The 22,386-nt window shown below is 44.3% G+C and overlaps 2 protein-coding genes across 7 annotated transcripts in view; one reads left to right on the forward strand and one right to left on the reverse strand.

Moving 5' to 3' along the window:
• Positions 1-22,386, reverse strand: part of GABRB3 (gamma-aminobutyric acid type A receptor subunit beta3) — a 1,350,469-nt gene that overhangs the window by 897,750 nt on the left and 430,333 nt on the right. The gene's annotated exons all lie outside the window — the stretch shown is intronic.
• The window catches only part of GABRA5 (gamma-aminobutyric acid type A receptor subunit alpha5), an 857,372-nt gene that overhangs the window by 10,539 nt on the left and 824,447 nt on the right, over positions 1-22,386 (forward strand). For 5 of the 6 annotated variants that reach the window (XM_069636596.1, XM_069636598.1, XM_069636597.1 and 2 more), the window contains exon 2: positions 9,036-9,190. In XM_069636596.1, coding sequence (XP_069492697.1) covers positions 9,105-9,190 — 86 coding nt within the window. In that variant the 5' untranslated portion in view covers positions 9,036-9,104. Of the gene's footprint in view, positions 1-9,035; positions 9,191-22,386 lie in introns of those variants that run through there. The other variant, XM_069636599.1, reaches the window with a different exon arrangement.

Genomic DNA, 22,386 nt, shown 5'->3' on the forward strand with positions numbered 1-22,386 from the left:
ATAAAAAAATGAATACACTGTAAGGTATAATAACACTGACACATTTTTCTATTTAAGCAGACACTGCTCACAAAGAGAGCTTGATGCCGATATCCTATGGCTTCTAAGCACTGCAATAGCAGGTGTCAATGTCATTGCTAATTTTCATAGCACTCAATTTGTAGGCCTCAAGAGGATGGCATGCGGGATCTGCCCTTTCCGTGGGTTTCAAAGCTGTCAAGGAATTCTAAAAACTGCACCGGTGCAATTGCACACAAATATTAAGTAGCAGTAATTGCCATTATGGGCTGACAACCCGAGTTCCATTACTCAATTTAAATCAACTGAAATGATCCCAATGGCAGTTTGGCAGATGATCTTAACTAATACACCCGCAACTGGAGCCAGTAGAAACCATCTGTCTGACCGGTATTTCCAGCAATCCAACTGCACACGTTTGAGAAACAAAAGCAAATTATAGTCAGTCACTAGTCGATTAAATGTGAGTAAACTCAAAATGACAGGAATTCTAATCTGGCCCGTCTAAAAATACATGTAGTAATGCAGCAGAGCAATGGCCTGATTTGGTGCTGCGCTATTGTGTTTGAATGCCCTCTATGGCAGGCTGCGTGCATGACTCATGTTGACAAGTAACGTCCTGAGCGTGCATTTGCAGGGTCACAAACATTTGTAAGTGAAACCACTGGGACTTCTTTAGCAAAGACAATAATGTGACAACACCAGCACTTTCATGAAGGATTGTGTGAGGACTTTAAAGTGACAGCACTGGAATGTCTTAGCAGGGTGGCAAAGACTTAAAGTGACAGCACAAGCACTTCTCTGCAGGCCTGCAAGGACATGTAAAGTGATAGCACTGTTCAATAAGCAGAACGGGAATTTCGCTGGATGTGGGCCGTGGGCCGTGGCAGGGCTTCTCTGGAGTGGCTCCTCTCTCCTGATGGGCTGAGACTTGGTGAAGAGTCTGTAGCTGCACCGCAGCTGACCATGCCTTTGGCCAAAGATGATATACTACCTATTTCTGTAAATGAAATAATAATTGAAAGACAGTTTGCCCAATCTGCTCTCTTGCTGCTCCAAATTCTGGGGCAGAACCGGGAGGCGGAGAAAATAAACACAGGAACGGGTACAAAGTTACAGAAAGTTAGGTATATTGTGTATTTTATTGGATTTTATATATTGCTTTTGCCAAAGTGCCATACAATAATTACTATAATCTGTACAAAATGAGAAGTAGACAAAATAAGGTCCACAATCAGAAGGCAGCTAAGCGGAGCAAAGAGACAAGAGTAAAACAGCTTCTAGGTGAGAACGAAAAATATGAAGAGAACAAATGTCTGGAAATCCTTTTCCTTTATTTTTTTTCAAAATGAATATATTAATTTTGCCCAAGCAGTCATCGGCTCAAGACTAGACTACTGCAATATCCTCTTTGCAGGGACTGCCACTTAAAACCATCACAAACTACAAGTCATTCAAAATAATGCCCTCCAAAAAGCTCTTAACATTCCTAAAAAGAACATATCTCATTGGCCAGAAGAGATGCTTAGTGGGTAACTTAGAAAGTATAATTTTGAAAAACCTGCTCATCACCCATAAGTGCCTGTCCCATACAACCCCTCCCTACCTCTCACAGAAAATAGCCAATGCCAACGGAATAAGACCTACCAGGACACCCTACTCTCACCGCTTACTCTTACCAAAAATTAAATGAGTGAAAGCAGGTGGCTCCAGCTTCCTCTACATCACAGTTAAACACTCGGTCTGCCCCCCCCCCCATCGACCCCTTCATTGAGGGCAGAAAATAGAAAATTCCTACTGGGTATTTCGTAAAGTACTAAAAGCACAGCTCTGCTCCTCTCCCTTTCTGTGCAATCTAACCAGCATCTACTCAATTGTATCATATGTGAATTGAATGCAAATAACATGTACTTGTAACAGCGCCTCAAAGTCTCCAGGCTGTTTGTGCGCATTATAAATGAAATAAATAAATATATAAATAAAGACATTTGAAAAAACAACAGAGTGATAATGTCCTTAATATAGCATCATCTTGGGGAAACAGGTCACAGAGATGTGTAATGTTTATATGTTATTAACAACTAGATAATCCATTTAAAGCTTAGGTCAGTATCTGTTGAATTTACCTCAAGGTATGTAATCCCTTCATTTTTCAGATTGGGAGGGGGCATGGCTTTTGAATGGGGAGTGACATGGGTTTCAGAGGGGTGGAAGGAGGACATGGGTTTCAGAAGAGGGGCCCAAGGCTGTCTGTGCCCTGGGCCCGAGAAACTGTTAAGATGGCCCTCTCGTGAAACCTTCAAATGATCTGTTAAAAGAGGGACACAGTCCTCTTTTAAAGCCAAATGGACCACAATGATTGATGTAGGCTAAGCCTACCTTAATGAACCAATCCTGGGTCCCCACCAACAATCTCCTATATGCATGAGGTCACAACCAGAGTGCTTTGCAACAGAAAAGGTAAAGGGGTGAAAACATGTAATGCAAAGTCCCACCCATCTTCCTGTCTTGTGGATCATAGGGTCTCTATTTTTAATGGAGCTCTCTGTTGTATACTCAATTAATATGCAAATTATATTAATCACTGCCACCATAGTGTGGAATTCCATTCTTCAGGGCACAACAAAAAGACAGAGTAGCTCCTTGGAGCCTTTGATAGTTAATTAGGCTGGTCATGGCAAAGGTTTTGCCCTCCCGCTTCTGAGAGCACATGGTGTACTCTTGGCAGTCTTATCCCAACTAAATATGACTGGGGGAACGGCGCCAGTAGGCTGTGTCCACCCAGAGTACAGGGGTCTATGTGTATGTCGTGCAGTGAGCATATGAAAATATGTACGGATTAGTCCCACACATTTTCTGGAGGCTGATCTACCATTATTCAATTTCAAATACATTTTTTTAAAAGCCTGGCAAGCGCACACCCACCCTGCGGATGGTCGAATTCCTCAAACCAGAGAATGAGACTATTCAGTGTCAAATTGTTGTGCTACTGATCTCTTCCATGGAGATCCCTCATTACAGGCCACCTCCTTAAGTCTTCAATTGCCAACCTTCAAGACATAGCATGTCACTCCACTCACTCAGGGTTGTTCTCGGGCACAGCCTCCAACACCTTCTATGTATCCTTCATCTCACAACTATGCAGCTCTTCCAGGCTGACAAGAGTTCACCTTCAAAAGAAGGTAAAACTTTGAGATGGCCCAGCTGGCATAAATGGGCTATATGATTGCTATGTTTCAGATTCTCCAGAATTGATCCATCCGCACACTCTGTCACTGCTCGGTGTGTACCTTTGCTAGACGTTCTCCCAAGAGTTGGTTTAGCAGCATCATTACAGCGACTAGTTCGAGTTTCTTCAAGTGTCTATGGAGAATGATCATATATGGGTGATGCAATCATATTTAATAGCATGGCTTATGCCAAATTCCTCCCATGTATAAGCACTGTATCAAATGACTCCATTATTTACTAAATCGGCACTCACTGTAGTCCCCTCAGAAGGGAAATCAGATGAGTAGGGATCTGATCCTGTGTTTGCAAGTTGCAAACACCTCTCCGAAATTAGCACAAAACCTACTGAGCTATTTGACTTACTGTTCTTTCTGGTTCTCCTCTGAACTTACTTCACAAAGGGCTTAAGCCCTAGATTGCCAAAGCACTGCACCGGCAAGGGAAGGTAAGCACCTAGAATTGTGAGAGGTCACCATTTGCCAGGGGGTGGGAAGGTTACACTTTCCAGAATGACAAAGGACAGGCGTTGGCAAATGTGCCTTTTTTATAGCTTACTCATCAGGCTTTGTTCTTGCTACTGAGCCACACCTCGGCTGGATGGGGCTCGGATTCCGTTTCAGCTGCCACAGTTTTAAGAGTCAGAAGTTCGACATCGTCTACATTGTTTGAACTGCACCGACAACACATCTGGGTCCGATTTATGAAACATTTAGCACTGTGCAAACTGACATTGCACTAGTGCAAAGTCACTTTTTGAGTCTTGCTAAATGTTACATGAATTAGGCCCTCAGTGCGGGAATAAGACTGCAGTGAGTACTGGCATTTATTTAATTTGTGGGGTATACATATTAAGTGACCAAGAATAGCAAGGGAGCCCAACCAACCAAGCGAGGTTCGGGGGCCAGGGGAGGTTCTCCCCTCATAACATTTTTTGAGTAATGGGTTACAATTGTGGATTTTGCTGCACATTTTAAGTGGATTTGTGGGGTCACTCATGTAAAAATCCAATAGATGCAAGTCACCAACAGTACACAGGAGCACTTGTTCATGCATTTTTATGATTTATTTCACTGCAATATATGCCAGCACAAACACATTTTCACAATGGCTATGCACATATATTTTCATTCTGGCTGCACCAGTATTCCCATATGAAAGCATACTCATGTTTGCTTTGCACATAATGCCAGCAATTATTCTATAAGAAAACATATCTGCGCTGGTTCTATCAATATATGGCAGTATCCCCATGTAAGAACATACTCTAGTTGACTTTGCCAATAAAAATGTCATGCCAACTGTGAAAACATGTCCAAATTGGCTGTGCCAAAAAGCCAGTCTAACCAAGTAATAACTCATCAGGCTTGCTTGATCATAGATGCCCAGTAAAAACAATCAGATGAGAAAGTAAGTAATAGCTAGACTTTCTGAACCTAAATGCCATGTTATCTCACAACACTCTTGCTTTATTATAGATGCTCAGTAAAAAATCCCATACTAAAGAAATAGCTACACTGACTTCACCAAAATGCCAGTGAAGCCAGATAATAAAATGACCCTGGACGGGAACATAGTAGGCAGTAAGGGAGCACTGTGGAACACATTTTTCGAGGGTTGCACCCATGGTGCATGACAGCCAATTCATTTGAAACAGATTTCAGAATAGCTGTAACTACCATTGGGGAGTAAAGTGAAGAAGTGTGCTTTAAGTTCAGAAAGAACAGTTCTGGAATGGTGAAAAATGGTTGCAAAAAATAGTGGAATCTTTAACAGTATAAAATAAAAGTAGTGGAACGCCGCTCCAAACCTTTTCCGTTCACTTTGACCACTGACTTAAAGCAAATTCACATGAGCAAACAAACCTGAAACTTTTATATTTTTTAATTGTTCTACCAAACTTCCAAGATGCCGCCATATAGAGGCACGACTAAGCAGTTCTAAAGTCTGATCAGGATCCAAGCATCATTTTAATGAAGCTATTTGCTCTGTAGGAGAATGTTTTCATCGCCAGAGCCCAATAAGGACATCTGTAATGGAATGATTTATGCTTAGTTGCTACCCATCCCTATTTTAAATGAGGAACCTTTACGGTTTTGTGATGAAATATGATCACTTGCTTGTTGTAAACTTTTATAATCCATGCCTCCACCTCATTGTGGATCTGCTTTCTGAATTATTTCTGGTTATTTCTGAGGTCACATCCTCATTATGCCTCAATAGTGCAAGCATGTACAGACAGAAGACTTGCAAATATCGTCCAAGTGTATCCTGTGATGGAAATGTATAAACGTTACTTGTGATTCGCACTAAAGTTAGCATTTTCTCAAATTCCATCTGCGCAATTACAAGAATTCCTCCCGCTGTGCAACTGGTTTGCAAATGTATTCCCTGTATCATGGGGTCCGAAATACGCAGTCTCTCAAATGTTAGACCATTCAAAGATTGCCAAAGGTGAAAACACCGTGTTCCTGGAATATTTAGCGAGGTGAAAGTAAAAAAATGTGATTTTGAACTGCCAACAAATACCCTGATTCAAAGAGCAGTGCAAAGTGTATTTTTGCAGTGTAAAGTCACTTTGCGCTGTAAACGTACCCTGCACTGTGATTTAGGCCAATTTAGTGCGGTGAAAAGAATGCTTTTACAGTGCAAAGTGACTTGACAGTGCAAAAATACACTTTGCACCGCTCCGTGAATCAGGGGGCCTGATTCATGGATTTTTCTGCATGATGTAAAATTACTTTTCACTTGTGCAAAGTGAATATTCACTGCCAACAAACACCCGGATTAATGGAACACTGGAAAGTGTCTTCTTGCTGTGCAAAATCCCTTTGCACTGCAAAAATACACTTTCCACTGCTCCATGAATCAGGATGAAGCCGTGGAAAGTGTATTTTTGCAATGCAAAGTGACTTTGCATAGCAAAAAGATACTTTGCACTGTTCCCTTAATCATGGTGTTTGTTGGCAGGGCAAAGTGACTTTGCATCAGTGCAAAGTCACTTTGCACCATGTTTAAAGTTCTGTGGATTAGGCCCTCAGTGCAGGAATAAGACTGCAGTGGATGCTGCCAATTTATTTAATTTGAGTGGTATAAATATTTCCCACAAATCTGCCAGAGTGACCAGGCATAGCAAGGGATCCCAAACCAACCAAGGGAGGTTTGGGGCTAAGGTAGGTTCTCCCTTCATAACATCTTTTGAATAATGGGTTAACATTGTGCATTTTGCTGCACACTTTCAGTGGTTTTGTGCGGTCACTCATGAAAAAATTCACCAGCTGCAAGTCACCAACAGTGCACAGGAGCATTTCCTAATGCATTTTCATGAGGCCTTTAACTGCAATATATGCTAGCACAAAAAAAGTGTTCACACTGTCTACGCACATATATTTTCAATCTGGCTGCACCAATGTATGACAGTATTTCCATATTAAAACATACTCGTGTTTGCTTTGCAAATAATGCCAGCAATGATACTATAAGAACACATATCTGTGCTAGTTCTATTAGTATGGCAGTATCCCCATGTAAGAACGTACTCTAGTTGGCGTTGCCATTAAAATACCATGCCAAATATGAAAACATGTTCAAATTGGCTGCACCAAAAAGCCAGTCTAACCAAGTAACAACTCATCATGCTTGCTTGATCATATATGCCCAGTAAAAACAATCAGATGCCAAAGTAAGTAATAGCTAGACTGGCTGAACCCAAATGTCAGTCTAGCCATGTTATCTCACAGCACTCTTGCTTTATTATAGATGCTCAGTAAAAAATACCCTGCTAAAGAAATAGCCACACTGACATCACCAGAATGCCTGTGAAGCCAGATAATAAAATGTATCATGGTTGTCATGCCATGGTAAGAAATAGCTAGACTAGCTGCACTAATATACCAGTCTAGCCATGTAATAACATAACATGCTTGCTTTATCATAGATGTCCAGTAAATAAATGTCACATCACAGTAATAAAAGGCTTGACTGGCTGCACCAAAATGGCAGTCTAGCTAAGTAATAACACACCATGCCTGCTTTAGCATAGATGCCTAGTAAAGAAAGGCATGCCAAAGTAAGAAATAGCTAGACTGTCTGCACCAAAATGCAAGTCTAGCCATGCAATAACATACCATGCTTGCTTTATCATAGGTGCGCAGTAAAACATGAGGTGCCAAAGTCAGTAACATATATCCAGACTGCTTGCAGCTAATTGCTATTCTAGCTATTTAATCACAAACCATGTTTGCTTTTTTTTATAGATTCCCAGTAAAAAATGCCATGGCAAAGAAATAGACTGGATGGACCAAATTGCCAGTCTACTTATGCACTTATAATGTTTACGTTTATCAAAGATGGCCAGTAAAACATGCCATGCCATAGTAAGAAATGGCTAGAATGGCTGCATCCAAATGTGAGTCCATCCACATAATTACACTTATCTTACATGCTTTATCAAATATGTCCAGTAAAAAATGATGCCATCACAGCATTATTTTTTACTGGGCATTTTTTCGATTTTTCTGTCAAAGCCCCACCCCAGCCCCTCTTTCCCCCAAATTAGTGTCCCAATTGGGACAAACACACAATCACACACCATAAACATCCATGAAACATTAACGTGCTCATTCACACTGCATTCACTTTTGTGCCCTTAGACCTTACACTCATTCATTCATATGCACACCCAGCACTCACTATCATCATACACTTATTCATGCACACACACACACACGGATACATAACACAGATATTTCTTATCATCAGCACTTGTCCAGCCTCTGCTCCTCGCCATGCTCCAGCCTCGCAGGAAACACAGAAGCCTTCTGGCACCCACACCACATGAACAGTAACCAGGAAGCAAAGAGTACCTCCTGATTCCTGCACATGTGTATAGGAGCAGTAGCGATACCGCGACACCGCTCCACACTGTCTGAATGTGCCGGGAGGTGCTGGAGCGCCCATTGCACATTCAGAGGTGCAATTTCCCAACCTGCATCCCCAATGGGCCATGCAAGGCTGGGAAAGCAAAACATCCACGGACTTACATGCTCCACTGGATATTCACGCTGGGGAACAAAAACTGTCAAAGGGAAATCAAGTTTCTCTTTAAGAGTTTAAGTCAGTCAGTGAGTGCTCCCCCAGCTGCAGAAAGCATGCTGGGGAGGGCTCAGTGTTAACTCTGTGCTGGCTTGGCTCCTCCATAATCGGTGATGGAACTGGTGGGTCGGTCCACCCTCGCTCAATTTGGATGAGCCACTATGTCTTTAAGTTAGTTTATGTGGATGCTAAATGACTATCTGGGACTAGCGTGAGATCTGCTTTTATATGACACTTGAAGCTGACATGTATGAACATTTTTTGTAGTGTTACACGAAATCCAGCCATATGGAGTAAGTGCATGATATGACAGCAACGAGCTCTTTGGCTATCTAGGGGTGATGTCGTTTCCGCTACCCAGAACATAGGGGACTCCTTCCCCTCTGCCATTGAAAAATCACATTTATACTATACTGCATACTAGTAAAATGCATGGTCCTTGATCGATCTAGAGAAAGATAAATGGTAATTCTGGTGTCTAATGTGCAGCTTTCATTGCAGCCCGCGGGCCCTGTAAGTTATTCCATGCATGCATGAATGCAGGTGTAGCGACACTCAGGCTTGCACACTGCACTTTTAGATTAATGAGCTGGCAGAAGAAGCCCGCTCAACAACTGCAGCCCTCTGCGACATGATTTATGGCACCTACACGGGTTGCCCTCCTGACTTCTTTATGCATTTTACTTTAATTTTAGATTCCCGCCCGATAGTCAAGAAGGACACAGGAAACCGTCTGGAATTAGTTGGAATCATTCTCCTTCGGAATGGAAAGCGACATATGCCCAGGATGTGTCACATTCAAAAACGTCCTTCTCTTCTGCTTTCTTGTCAGCATAGCCAGTCATCTTGGGTAAGTCACCATGAACTCCATTATAGCCTCTGTTTGTTCAGCTATGGTTTTCACGAGGTCTAATTATTTTAGCCACGAAAGAACTGTAATATGTCAGCTTTTTTTGCTAGGGCTCAGAATATGACACAGAGAAGATTTATTTGCTTTTGGTCAAAATTGATGGATATAAAGGATTGCTTCGAAAGCACTGGCAACTCCCCAGGCAGCATCCGGTCACATTGTATTTTAGCTCATCTGGGCCATTGACCAACCTTATGCTAATGAGTCTTGGCCCTATTTCAAAAGTGGGCTATCCAGCCCAAACTGCTATGACACCTCACTTCTGCCCAGGAACACAGTTAACCCAGACATGTTTATGCCTTATTGGGCCCCATGTGTAAGGTGCGGCTTGAGTGCCTTGGCACATCCTCCCGTGTTCTGGGCAGTACTCTCCAGATTAAGAAGTCTTATTAAGAAAAGTTAAACAGGTAATGACTGCAAATGCTTGAAATGCTAGGCCCTCATCAATAGGAATTGTTCTTGGAGTCATCTGTGGACCAACAATGGCCGCCATGGCTACGGACTCAAACTACATTTCCCCGGTGAAGGTCAGCAATGCCAAAACACGTGTGCGTTAACTGCGCCCTAATGCAGAAGTCACGTGGAGCGACTATATAGGCTGGGCTGCGCCTTACCAGGACGGGATCAGGGCTGGTATCCACATGGATGGCCGCAGCTATTATAATGCATATTAAATACACATTCTCCCAAGAAGAATGTCCACTGGTCAAGAAGTGTTGGCATAATCAAGTCCATCAACCAATTCTTTAGTTTCTTGATTGAGCTTTCAACATGTCTATGGCTCAGTGTTGTTGTCAACAGTCTGGGGATGAATAACGAGTGATCACAGTGCTGTTTCATGACTTGGACCAAGAAAAAGGGAACATAACTACTGCTTGTATATTTAGTAGTGTGGTCTTTAAATTAACTTTAATCGAGTGGTCCTCATGTGAACTTATCTTCCCTTAGAGTGGGCCAAACGAAGAAGGATCTCACAGGGAAGGCCACCACACATATATGAGGCCAGTGGATGCATTTGAAACATGCATATATTATTTTTTTTAAAAACAGATAGGCGAGTGTAAGGCTGTGCTCTGGGCCCAAAGAGCTATGTGTAGTGATCCTATAGAGCTTGTCGATTGTCAGGTAGGATAAGAAAATGAAACGGGGAGGGTAGTCTCAATAATGTGACACCTACACTTCTGATTGGTTGGCTAGGGAAAAAGGAAGCGATTTTAATGTAATGAAAAGGAGTTAAATTAGATAAAGATGTGAACACTTGAATTCATACATATTATGTCTAGTATCATTTCCATTCTGGACCATAGAGCTGCATGTTTTCATTTAAATATTTTTACAACTCGTGATCTATATTTCCATCATGTCATGTACATAAAGCCATGGCACATACGGAACATGGACACCGCAGTGTTAACATATGTATTATTAACTCATTTATTGCATGTTATGGTTAGTACTATGACAAACCGTGCATGAATAAAACATAATATTCTGAACACCAAATTTACAAATGTACCCTGGTGTGTTCGTCATACCTAATCTTTTCAATACATGTCACTCCAATAATGTTCTGAGGAGGTCAGCAATCCCCCCTTGTATGGGTTTGAGGGCTTCATCAGCTATTCATAGAGGGAACGCCCAGTTAAACGTAGAACTGACCCGGAAGGGAAAGCGATTGATAGAGAACTCTATTTTAGCACTAACACTGGTTGTACGTAATCCCAGTGTAACAGGATAGGTATGATAAAACAATGCTCAACGTATCATCCGTAGGCTTGTAAGGATGCTCACATGGCAACCATTATAAGCATACGCAAAAAAAAAGTGGTGATGGCTGTGTGGCTTCAAATTAATCTTAACATCTGGCACGTCTGTGAGCAACCCTTTAGGCCATCATTATTCAGCATGCCAAGCCAGGAGAAAGACCATATGCAAATCAGGCTTGGTCCCACTTCCAGCCATCACCACTATTGCTTTTCTTTAATCGCCTTGAGTAGGATGGGCCTCAAGGCTTCTGGCACCAGAGAGCTAACAACACCTCACTGATGATGCCCAATGAGGCTGGAACATGCCTCGGGTTGCTTGTGGTCTCATAAAGAAGGGATGTGACCAAGCAGTTTGGGGTGGACGGCCCCTTTTGGCGTGGGACCAAGCCTGATTTGCATACCCCTCTATTCCCTGCCCTTCCTCTGGCTCTTCTGCAGCCACCCCTCCTCTCTCCTTCTCTTCCTTTCCCCTTTTTTCTGCTGACGAGGTTTCAAGACAAGTCCGATCTATGAAAGTCTCATCAAAACAGGTCCACCCCTGTTCCTCCAAAACTATCAAGGACCACATTGACTCCTTGGCTCCTGCCCTTGCTGACTTCTGCAATCACTCCTTCGCCTCTGGAGTCTTCCCATCCCCTCTCAAGCACTCCCTTGTGTACCCCCTTCTTAAGAAACCCTCTTCCGACCCTTCCTGCCCAGCTAACTATCGCCCAATCTCTATCACTCCCTTCCTGGGCAAGATCCTGGAGAAACTGGCCATCTCCCAGCTTAATCTCCATGCTGAATGTGTTGGTAGTCTTCATGACTATCAGTCTGGCTTCAGAGCTGCCAGAAGCACGGAAACTGCTCTCCTGAACATCCGTGAGGACCTGCTCTCGAACCTTGACTCTAACATTCCATGTGTTCTCATTTTGCTTGATCTCTCTTCTGCCTTTGATACTGTCAACCATACCATCCCACTCAACCGTCTCCGTGATAACCTCGGTATCACTGGTCAGGCTCTGACGTGGCTGACCTCTTTCCTCTCAAATCGACCCTCCCAGGTCCAACTGGGGTCTTTCCTCTCTGACATCTTCTTCTCTACCTGTGGTGTCCCCCAGGGATCTAACCTCTCTCCCTGGCTGTTCAACCAGTATCTGGCACTTCTCGCCCACCACATTGCCGCTCTCTGCCCCTACTTTCAGTGCTATGCGGATGATACCCAACTCATTTTCAGGCTACCCTCGGCCACCTCTTCTCCTTCCCTCATCTCTGACTGTCTTTCTGCTATCCAGGAATGGTGTGCCGCCAACGACCTCTGCCTTAGTGCCAGTAAGACTGAGATTCTACTCATCGGCACTCCCACTCCCTCCTTCCCTGCTGCTCTCTGGCCGGCCTCTCTGGGCCCTCTTCCTACTCCTATCTGCAAGGCAAAAAACCTTGGGGTCATCTTCGACTCCACACTCTCCTTCTCTCCTCACATATCCGACGTATCTAAGAAGTCACACTACCAGCTACACCTCCTCAGAGGTATCCTTCCTTTCCTCTCCTTCCCCCAGAAGCTCACTGTCTCTAGAGCCCTGGTTCTCTCGAAGCTGGACTACAGTAACAGCCTCTATCTTAATCTGCCCGCCTCTACTCTCCGCCCTTTGCAACTCATCCAGAACAGGACTGCAAGACTTGTCCTTGGCCTCAAGCCCAGGGACCGTATCTCTCCAGGACTGAAATCACTACACTGGCTCCCAGTGACTGCGAGGATCAAGTTCAAAACCCTCTGCATTGTCCACAAGGCCGTCTGGGGCCTTGGGCCAAAATACCTTCAACTCTCTCTTCCTAAATATCTTCCTTCTCGAGCTCTTCGCTCATCCGCCTCCAACTCCCTCAGGGTCAGCCGCTTCTCCAAACAACGAGTTGGGGGCAGATCTCTTTCCACTGCAGGGGCCTCCCTCTGGAACAGCCTTCCTACCTCCCTGAAACTTGAGGAGAACCACCTCCGGTTCCGGAAGCACCTCAAAACCTTCCTCTTTGCCTCTGCTTTCTCTCCCCCTCTCCCCTGCTAATACTACTGAAACTGCACTGAATCTGCAACTGGGCCATTCACCGTTCTTGGCCCAGCCACTCTCCCCTGCACTGCCTCCACGGCAACCCCTGCACTACAGGACTGTGTCTGTATCCATACAGCCCCCCTTCCCAGCACTTGTCTGCACTTACCTCGCACTTGCCACCAGCTGGCCCTTGTTATTTATCCTGTATGCTGTATGCTTATAACCCTGTACTGCACTTTCCCCTCTCCTTTCCCCCATGCACTTTTCCCTTCCCCTCTACCCTTGCACTTGCGCGATCTGAATGACACCTGGCCTAGTAAGATCGTTGTCTGTCTCCCCTTGTTCCCCCCCCTGCCTCGTCGCGCCTTGAAACACTTGTGTATAGGCGCGTTACAAATGCCTTATCATATCATATCATATCATATCATATCATAGGGTCTTTCCCCCTTCCCTAATGGATTGGCTGGCTGAAGAACGAGGGTCTGGAGGGTTGCCCAGATCAAAGTCAGAGCATAAGACTGATTACAAACCTTCAAGCACCATCACCTCTTTGTTTTCCTATGCATTATAAGTATGCCATGTTTGAAAGCTATCTTCTTAGTGTCGCAACTCAAATAATATTGTCTCCATCATAAACTAGTGACATTTGGTTAGGATAGGTGATACGTGCAAACATGAACGGTTTGAGTAATGTAAAGTTTCAGGTACTAATACATAGATTTTCTGCTCTGAATACAGAAAAGAGTGACATTAAATGAAACCTCCCCAGATTAAGGTGGCTGATGAGACTTAAAACCTATTTCATCATTCTTATAATTATCTGGTAAATACTTCTTTTTCTGTTTCTGTGAGCAAGGAAAACAGGAAAACAGAGAGCTCCTTATCTGTGCTATATTCAAGCAGCGTGGCACGTGTCTGATGAATCCACCATGTACCTTTCTGTGTCAGCAGCAGTTTGTGGCCTGCTTTCCTTTCAGGCATCTTAATATGCACAAGACCAAATAATCTTAGTTTGTTCATATTATCATCCTCTGTGCATTGTATACCAATGCACAGACAATGGATTTCTTTCATTTTAGTTTCTGATCGTCCTTTGGTGTTCATTGGTTCGATCTTTCAAAGGTCTGATTACTCTGCCCCTGCAATTAAATAAGCTCACATACTTGAAGAGAACTGCCTTGAGAAAGCACCTCATGGTGCGAAACACACATTGGCTCCCCATAACCTAGACATTAGTGCCGGGCGATTATGTTTGGTGATTCACCGAATCATTCCAATTATAGGGGGTTTATTCCCACAAAACATTTCCACATTTCTGGGTCATCGAGTGGTACATATTATAGCCCCGCAAGGGATGTCAGGCTTCTGCCATCCCCCAGAGGGTCCTGTTACAAGTCTCACTGCCCTACCGGTGTCTAGAATGTCCCTGCAGAGCAGTTTGCCTAGTTTAACTCTATTTCCAGAACTTGTGTGCTGCAAATAGAAACACAAGTTAAGTTATTCTTGGTATGCTGTGTGGATGGAGGCCATGGTGGGCTTTGGCGGGCAGAAGGCGGCATAACATGGCTTTTGGCATGAATCACAACCTAGTTTGCAACCCCAAAAATGTACCATAAAAATGAATGGGAAATAAAACTTCTGGCTCTGGGTCATGGTCTCGAGAGGATAGCTCAGGGGCAACGTGCTAATAATAATAACCTATCATATCATGCTCCTTTCTGAAGGACACTTTTGAAGAAGTTTGTTCAGTCTTCCTAGTTATGTACAATATTACCACATATTGTGTTGAACATTAAGGTATTGTGTGATTTATGACTTATTAATTGCCAACAAGAATGCCAGTTTCGCCTTATTGGGGAATCCCTCCATATTGCCTATGCGTTTTTATGGTTTAATCTGACAGTGATTCAATGGAAGCTTCTTCAGTGAAAATCCAAGGGTCATTCAACTTGATCGCCTTTGGTTTGGAAAACCAACAGCTATCTCAGGCATTGTTGGCACTGACGTATGTTCAGTCAATATACAGAATAATGCACCACAACTGTAACACACATGGATATTACGACTTATTGAGGACCTCTGAGCAAAACAGACTAGAGGTTGCAGGCCAAGTAGTTTGTACATGCACAGAAATCAGAGGTGACTTTTAATATATTTTCAATGTACTTTTTGTAGATGCTCTTACCTATAAAAACAAAGGGGTCATTATGAGTTGGGCGGTAAGGGATTACCGGCACCGGTAACGAGACCGGTGCCAGTAATCCCTTACCGTCCAATTCTGAAGTCCCTTAGCGGGAACCTTAAGGAACATGTGGTCTGACCACACATCCGTTACGGGTCCCGCTAAGGGGCCAGTGCGCCTATAACGGGCTTGCAAGTTCGCGAGTCCTTTATTAGCGCCCTCCCCATTCCCATTGAGCCCTAAAGGGGCTCAATGGGAATAATTTAATTTGCCATTTATACAGCGCTACGAACCCTCAGGTATCTGAGCGCTGCTTATTATTACCCACGGTGTGTGGTACTCATTTATTGACCTCGGAAGGATGAAAGGCTGAGTTTGGCCCCGCCAGGATTCAAACCTGCGTTAGCAAGCTCTGCACAGATGTCAAAGCGAGCGCTCTACTCGCTGTGCCACTTGACCAGCTATGGTGAATGGTGAATGGTCTGTTCAATGGGGACTTACCGGTCCCTCCAGGGTCGGAATCCACCGGTAAATCCCCATTGAACAAGACCGGTGCCGGACCCGGCATTGGAGGCAGCCATGGTGCAAATAGTGCCATGGCTACCTCCAATCTCGGAATGAGGCCCAAAGACAAGTTTATACATGGATATGTTTTCTGTCATGATTAATCAAAGAGCAATGCAGTAAGAATGCATTTCAATGGAAATGTTTAGCTGAACCAACATTGCACATAGTTCACTATTCATGCTCCCTGCGAGGTGCATGGATGGGCCTCACATCTGGATGGACCAAAGCATCGGTTTGATCCTAAGTCATTATGGGCTTTTTTCAAGAATGAGCCCCAGGGTGGTGGTGGGGACTCAGGCATTTCAGTAGGGATAGGTCCTGTAGAGGAGATGGGCTTCAGGGAGAAATGGTCGGAGGGACAAGGTGGGTCTCATGGCTAGAATGGGACTCAGAGCCGGATGAGCCTCGCACTGGGCATCGGCTGAGGTATGGCTCTTAGGGGTGGGATGGGGCAGCTCCCCTAACAGATATGGGCCTAGGGGGTAGGAGTGGACCTCATGGTTGATGGAAGCATGCACATGATGATGTGTTAGTTATATAGTGCTTTCACCAAAGTGCTTTACATAGAACATTTTTTAGAAACAATACCACCCAACCGAAGTTGGTACTCATTTATTGTGCTCAGAAGGATGGTTGAGTGAGTTGGCCTTGTGGGGATTAGAACCTGACACATTGCAGAAGCGAGCGCTCAACCCGCTAAACTATTTTACTCGCTTACCGCGCATCTCGGAATTACAGGCATGAAATGGGCCTCTCTTCAGGAATGGGACTTCAGAGGTATTCTATGTACAATGGGATAATGTTAGAACTAGCCACTTATAATAGAATCGGCTTGTTCAGAACAAGGTTAATATAAGATCATTCTGAACTGTAAAGTAGGTGTCTATTTGTTGCACTTGGTATTTTAAAGTGATCAGGAATTACCTCAAAGACAATTACACCAGAGCGATGCAATTCACTTGTCGTTGCCCTTCTGTCTAGTCTGCCAGTTTGCAATACACACGCTAAAGACCAGTTCAGGTCTAGTAACAGTAGTCAGCTGCAAGGTGGATAGGTATGAAGTTTGACTCTGTAGATTTTCCAAGCACTATCGTTATTGGGTGTCGTACAGAGAGTTTATTTAGAGTTTTCCCAAGTGTTTAGCTACATGCGAACTGTATGTATGCCACTGTGTTAATTATTGCACCTAGGTGTTAAGGAGGAGCCATTCATTGAAGAGGAAGGTGTTGATCTCTTTCCTAAACTATGGAAGTGATGGGGCGAGTCTGATGTTGTCAAGAAGGAGGTTCCAGAGACTTGGGGCTTAGGCAGTGAAGGCCTGTCTTCTGGTTCATGTCTTCCTGCACCAGTGGAGTTCAAGCCTGCCCCTGTACGTACTTCTGGTGGATTGCAGGTATCTAGAGATGCTGGATTTCTCAGTGAGATAGCTTGTGGACTTCAGGGTGACAGCCTTATAGATGAAGTAACACAATTTGAAGATGATTTGGGCTTACAGTAGGAGTCAGTGCAGTTCGATTAGGGTTGGTTTAATGTGGTCGAATTTGTAGACTTCTTTGATGCTGATGCATGCAGGATACATCGCGGGTTGCAAGGGTAGTCACCCGAAGGCATTCCAAAAGGGCATTTCCATCATCCAGATGGGAGAGGACCAAGGCATGGCCAGCGGAACTGGAGTTGTTTTCTGGGACTAAGGTTTGATTTTCCGCATGAGAGAAGGTTGGTATCAAGCCGTTTGTGTCTTCTTTACTATGTGCTGTTTGAAGGAGAGGTGTCTGTCAATTTCAAACTCAAGGGACTTGGTGGAGGTGGCCAGCTGGAATCTGAAGCCCTTGAGGTGCATAGAACAGAGCCAGGTCTGGACGTTCAGGTGTTTGGTGTCATTGGTCAGCAGTAGAAATTCAGTCTTGGATGGGTTGAGCTTCAGGTAAGCACACAACATTCACAACTGGATCAATGAGAGGCAGGCCTTGAGCCTGTGGACGCCTTAGGTGGAGGATATCTTGAGGTAGGTTTGCATGTCATTGGCATATGGGTGGATGTGGATGTTGTGTGGAGCGAGGAGGATTCTGAGTCAGTCCATGGAGAGATTGAAGATCACGTGGGACAGGATGGATCCTTGCATGACTTCACAGGCGATGGGTAGAGATGGTGATCTGGAGAAATCCATTTGTATGAACTGTCGGCATTTAGCAGGGAAGGTTTTGAACTAGCTGAGGATGATCTTGTTGCTCCTCATGTGATGATATTGGTTGTCAGTGAGTGCCTGGTGGTCTACTGTGTCAAATGCTGCTGAGAGGTAAAGGAGAGCCAGGAGGCAAGGATTGTCAATTATCGGGAATTTTAAGGGCATCATCAATCACCTTGATAGTAGCTGTTTCTGTGTTGCATCTGGGTCTGAAGCCAGAGTGGTAGGACTGAATGAGGTATTGGCTTAATTTTGTTGGAGGAGTTGCGTGGCTACTGCTTTCTCAAGGATTTTACCAAGGAAGGGAAGATGGTGGATGGGGTGGTAGTTGCTGATATCATCAGGGTCCAGTGTTAGTTTCTTGAGAAGTTGAAGGATTTGTTCGGTATTGAGGGTCAAAGGGAAGGTGCCTGGATTTAGGGAGCTGGTGATGACTTTCAGGTAAGTGAGGAGTGCTTCAGTGGGAAGGGTCTTGAGCATGGGGGCATGAGTAATGTAATCTGCATACAGTGTGGTATTGAGCGATGCTTGGTTGGCAATAGTAAGTATCTTGAAGGTTTTCCATGTAGTTGTGGTTTTGTGAGATGGGATGTATAATGTGCTGTCAGTTGTGGTGCTGGTGTCTATGTTTAGGTGGGTCATGCTAATTTTGTTGACAAACCAATAGTTCATGACTGTGGAATTTTTGATGGAGTATGGTACAAGTGGGTTGGGTAGAGCGTTGATTCAGTGCTTGATGGCTTAGAAGAGCACTCTACTTTCATTGCTGCCCTTGGCTCTGGTGTGTTGGTAGTAGGTGGCCTTGGCAGTGGTTATTAGTCGTCTGCAGGTAGCACAAAGTTCCTTGAGCAGGGCGATGTTGGATGCGCTGCTGGATTTTCTCCATGTACAGATGTTTTAAGTTTTAAATGTTTGCTTTTCTTAATCGCTGCTCTTGCTTAAACATTTGCCCTATGGCTCTTATGTGGATTGATTTCTTACATCGTGCCTATGTTGTCCTCTTTCTGAGGAGTTATTGGTTTGATGAATATTATGTAGATTCTAAGATGTATTGACAGTTGATTTTTAACATTATGAAGAGAGGGTGGTACACGGTTGGGTGTGGGGAAGCTGCTGCGTGAGGGACAGTTTGAGCCTCTACTTCTGGTAAAATTAGGATGCTTCTGTCCACATTCTAGCCCATACTTAGTAGACAGGTGGATGGAGGGCTTGATGATAGCAGCCATAAGGGATAGATACAGTGCCGAGCAGCACTACAAATGCTCTAAAGCAAGGGGAAAAATGCTGATGCTTATGGGGACACCACTGGAACCTTGACCATAGCACTGTAAGCACCATCAACATGAACACTGACATCTTCACTTCTGCTATTTCAGATGCTACAATGGCTACAGGGATGCCCCAGTCCCAGAATCTGATCTAACAATATATAAATTGGGAAAAGCAAACGGAAGTCAATGAGATTTGGTGGATTTGGTACTTGTTTTATAGAAATTTTGTTATTTTCGATATTGTACGGGCCTAGTTCCATGAATGCTCTACAGGGTATATTAAGAATGAGCATAACACTGTGCACGGACCATTCTGATACGTAGTTTCTGGGTCAGACAGGAACCAGGATGTGGTAGGGAGATGGAGCAAGCACATACAATTGGAACAATGCTAGCCAATGCCTTGTACAGTGTTACACTGAGCATATTTGAGTCTCTTCGGTCTTCTGGAGCACTCACAGATCGGAGCCAACTACAGATTCATGTTGTTGAGTCCCAGAGACATAGGCAAAGGTAAAAAAAGAGAAGAAGGCCGTCTCTCATTCTGTTTCACGTTTGAGTTTAAGCCTAAGCCTGGATCACAAAAAATGTGGAGTGTTGTCCCCTTACTTGTCATTAGCACCCGGGTGGGGGGACCCAGCCTATCAGATGGCTAGGAACGTGTGCTTGAACCGCAGGTACAAGCTCGCGTTCCAAGCCGCTTGACGGCCGGCTCCCGCCGCCATCATCTTCCCCCTACCCTCCGACACTCTATTTCTTTTTCTCCCCTCCACCCCCCTACTTACATTTTTTTGTGTGTGGCGGGTGCCACCTCTGCATCCACTCCTACCCCTTGCCTCCCACTGGCTGCTATGGAATAGGGAGAGGGGCTCCGTACAGAGGCACGCCTTCCCTTTCCATGGTGGCCATTTTGGAAAAGGATTTTCCTTCCCACAACGGGATGCTGCACGCGTCCTGTTGTAGGAAGGAAAACCCTTTTTTTTAGCACCCTGGGTTACCGCTTTCGAAACCGGTGTACTAATTGCCTTCCTCTCTCGTTCCAGGGGCTGGAACGGAGGATAACAGCACAGATCCCTCGTTCCAGCCCCTTGTGGCTGCCGGGCCATTATTCCTCGTTCCATCCCCTGGAATGGAGGATGAACGTCACGATCTATCCTAACAGCTATGTACGTGGTTCGCTCTTAAGGTTCCGGTGGAATTTGTACCATACAAAGCACATTTTAGCAAGATATGGTTTGATTTCCAGGGACTCAGTTAACAGTAATTTCTGTGGTAATCTGAACAAGACTGAGACCTTTAAACATCTATCGGGCCACTGTCCTGTACTTTTCAATAAAATACATTTTTTTCAAGATTTCTTTTCGTATATCTCTGCGGGGAGTAAGGTTTTTTTGGGCAAATTGTCTCGCTGGTAGCTGAGCGACAATTGCAATTGCTTTGGCCTGTTTTCTGAAATGTTTGATATTGGATGAAATTGAGTGATTTTAGTTGCATTTCGTATTAATTAAGTCTGAATTAGAATGTGTATGACCTCATGACAGTGATTTTTGCTTTTTATTTTAACTTGGTATTTTATCTTGTGATAGTGTCTTAATTACAATGCTTTTGACTGTTATACATTTTTGGGTATTATGCAGGGCTGCTTTTGTTAAATGTTATTTTAACCATATGACAATTAGAAAAAGAAAATAAAAGACACTGGGGGTCATTACGACCCGGGCGCAAAGGTATACCGGGCACCGGTAATGACACCGGTGCCGGTAATCCCTTTGCGCCCTATTCCGAGGTCCCTTTGCGGGTCCTTCCTTAACGCCTGGTTTTAGCAGGCATTAAGGACGGGACCCGCAAAGGGATACCGGGGTCAATAACGGTACCGTAATTTACAGTACCGTTATTGCCGCCTTCCCCCTTCCCATTGAACCCTATAGGGGCTCGAATGGGAATGGGGAATGGCATTTCAAATGGGGGCTTACTGGTCCCGCTAAGGGCGGAATGGACCGGTAAGTCCCCATACCACCACGTCGGTGGCGGTACCGGTAGTGGTGCTAGTCATGGCGCTAATAGCACCATGACTAGCACCAACCTCGGAATGAGGGCCACTGTCTGCACGCCTTTCGAGGTTGGCTCTTACCCCCTGTACTTTCTCCAAGAACCTAAGGCCGTTCAGGTTTTTCATTAGTGCGAAAGTAGGTGGCGGGGCAGTGTTCCTTGCAATGATTCACTCCGGTTGTATGATTACTTTTTGACTTGTTTTACTGAAGTTGTTTTCCCGTCGTCTTCTTGGTGTTAATCTGTATTCTGGCCATGCATATTTCCATGTTTTTTTCTTTTGCTGTTGCTAGATATGAATTTTTAGGGCACTGGATTTTATTTTCTTATGTTCTTAAATTCTGCCGTGCTATGCGGGCTATCTGCTGGCCAAGTCTGCGCTCCACAAATGTCCACAAATATTCCAATACATCGAAAAAATGATGTTCGAACCTGGAATGTAGAATGAGAATTCCTTCTGCAGCATACTAAACTATACTATACTCTTAAAGGGCACATACGTAGAAAACTGTCCCATATACGAATGTGGGGTTTTGGTGGTGTGGTATCTGTGAGTGTTTTTATCTGTAAGGCATCGGCAGGTCGCTTCTAAACAGGTGAGTGAAATTAGGGGAACAGAACCAGGTGGACGTAGAGAAAGGTGATTGGCATGCTTATTTGGTAAGATGGACACCTTAAAAACAAAATGGGGTGCTGCCTTTGGAAAAAGAAAGAGACGTCTAGAAGACACTTGAGGGGAGAATCTCGGGGCAAGGAACGGGAGCGCAAGAAACAGATACAAATGGAAGACTGAAGGCGTTGATAATTCAGTAGGACTACTATGCTCCTTCCAACCCAGTGCTGGGGTTTGAAGGTCTTCTTATTGCCTAAGCCAGCGGCACCCTGGTGGGCACAATAGTCAACTAAAGGCATGGTAGATGACCGGTATGAGAGGGCAATTCAGAAGCTCCTCACTGGTAACTATCACTTTACTGAGCAATACATACATTTTCAGGATTATAGGCTCAAGGGAGGACCGGCCGCAATGTTAAGTTGCACACTATTGGCAGTGCAAAGTGACTTTGCAACGCGCTAAACATTCCATGAATTAGG

Source organism: Ambystoma mexicanum, chromosome 7p (genome assembly GCF_040938575.1).
Source record: "Ambystoma mexicanum isolate Mex_15411 chromosome 7p, UKY_AmexF1_1, whole genome shotgun sequence".
Lineage (NCBI taxonomy): Eukaryota > Metazoa > Chordata > Amphibia > Caudata > Ambystomatidae > Ambystoma > Ambystoma mexicanum.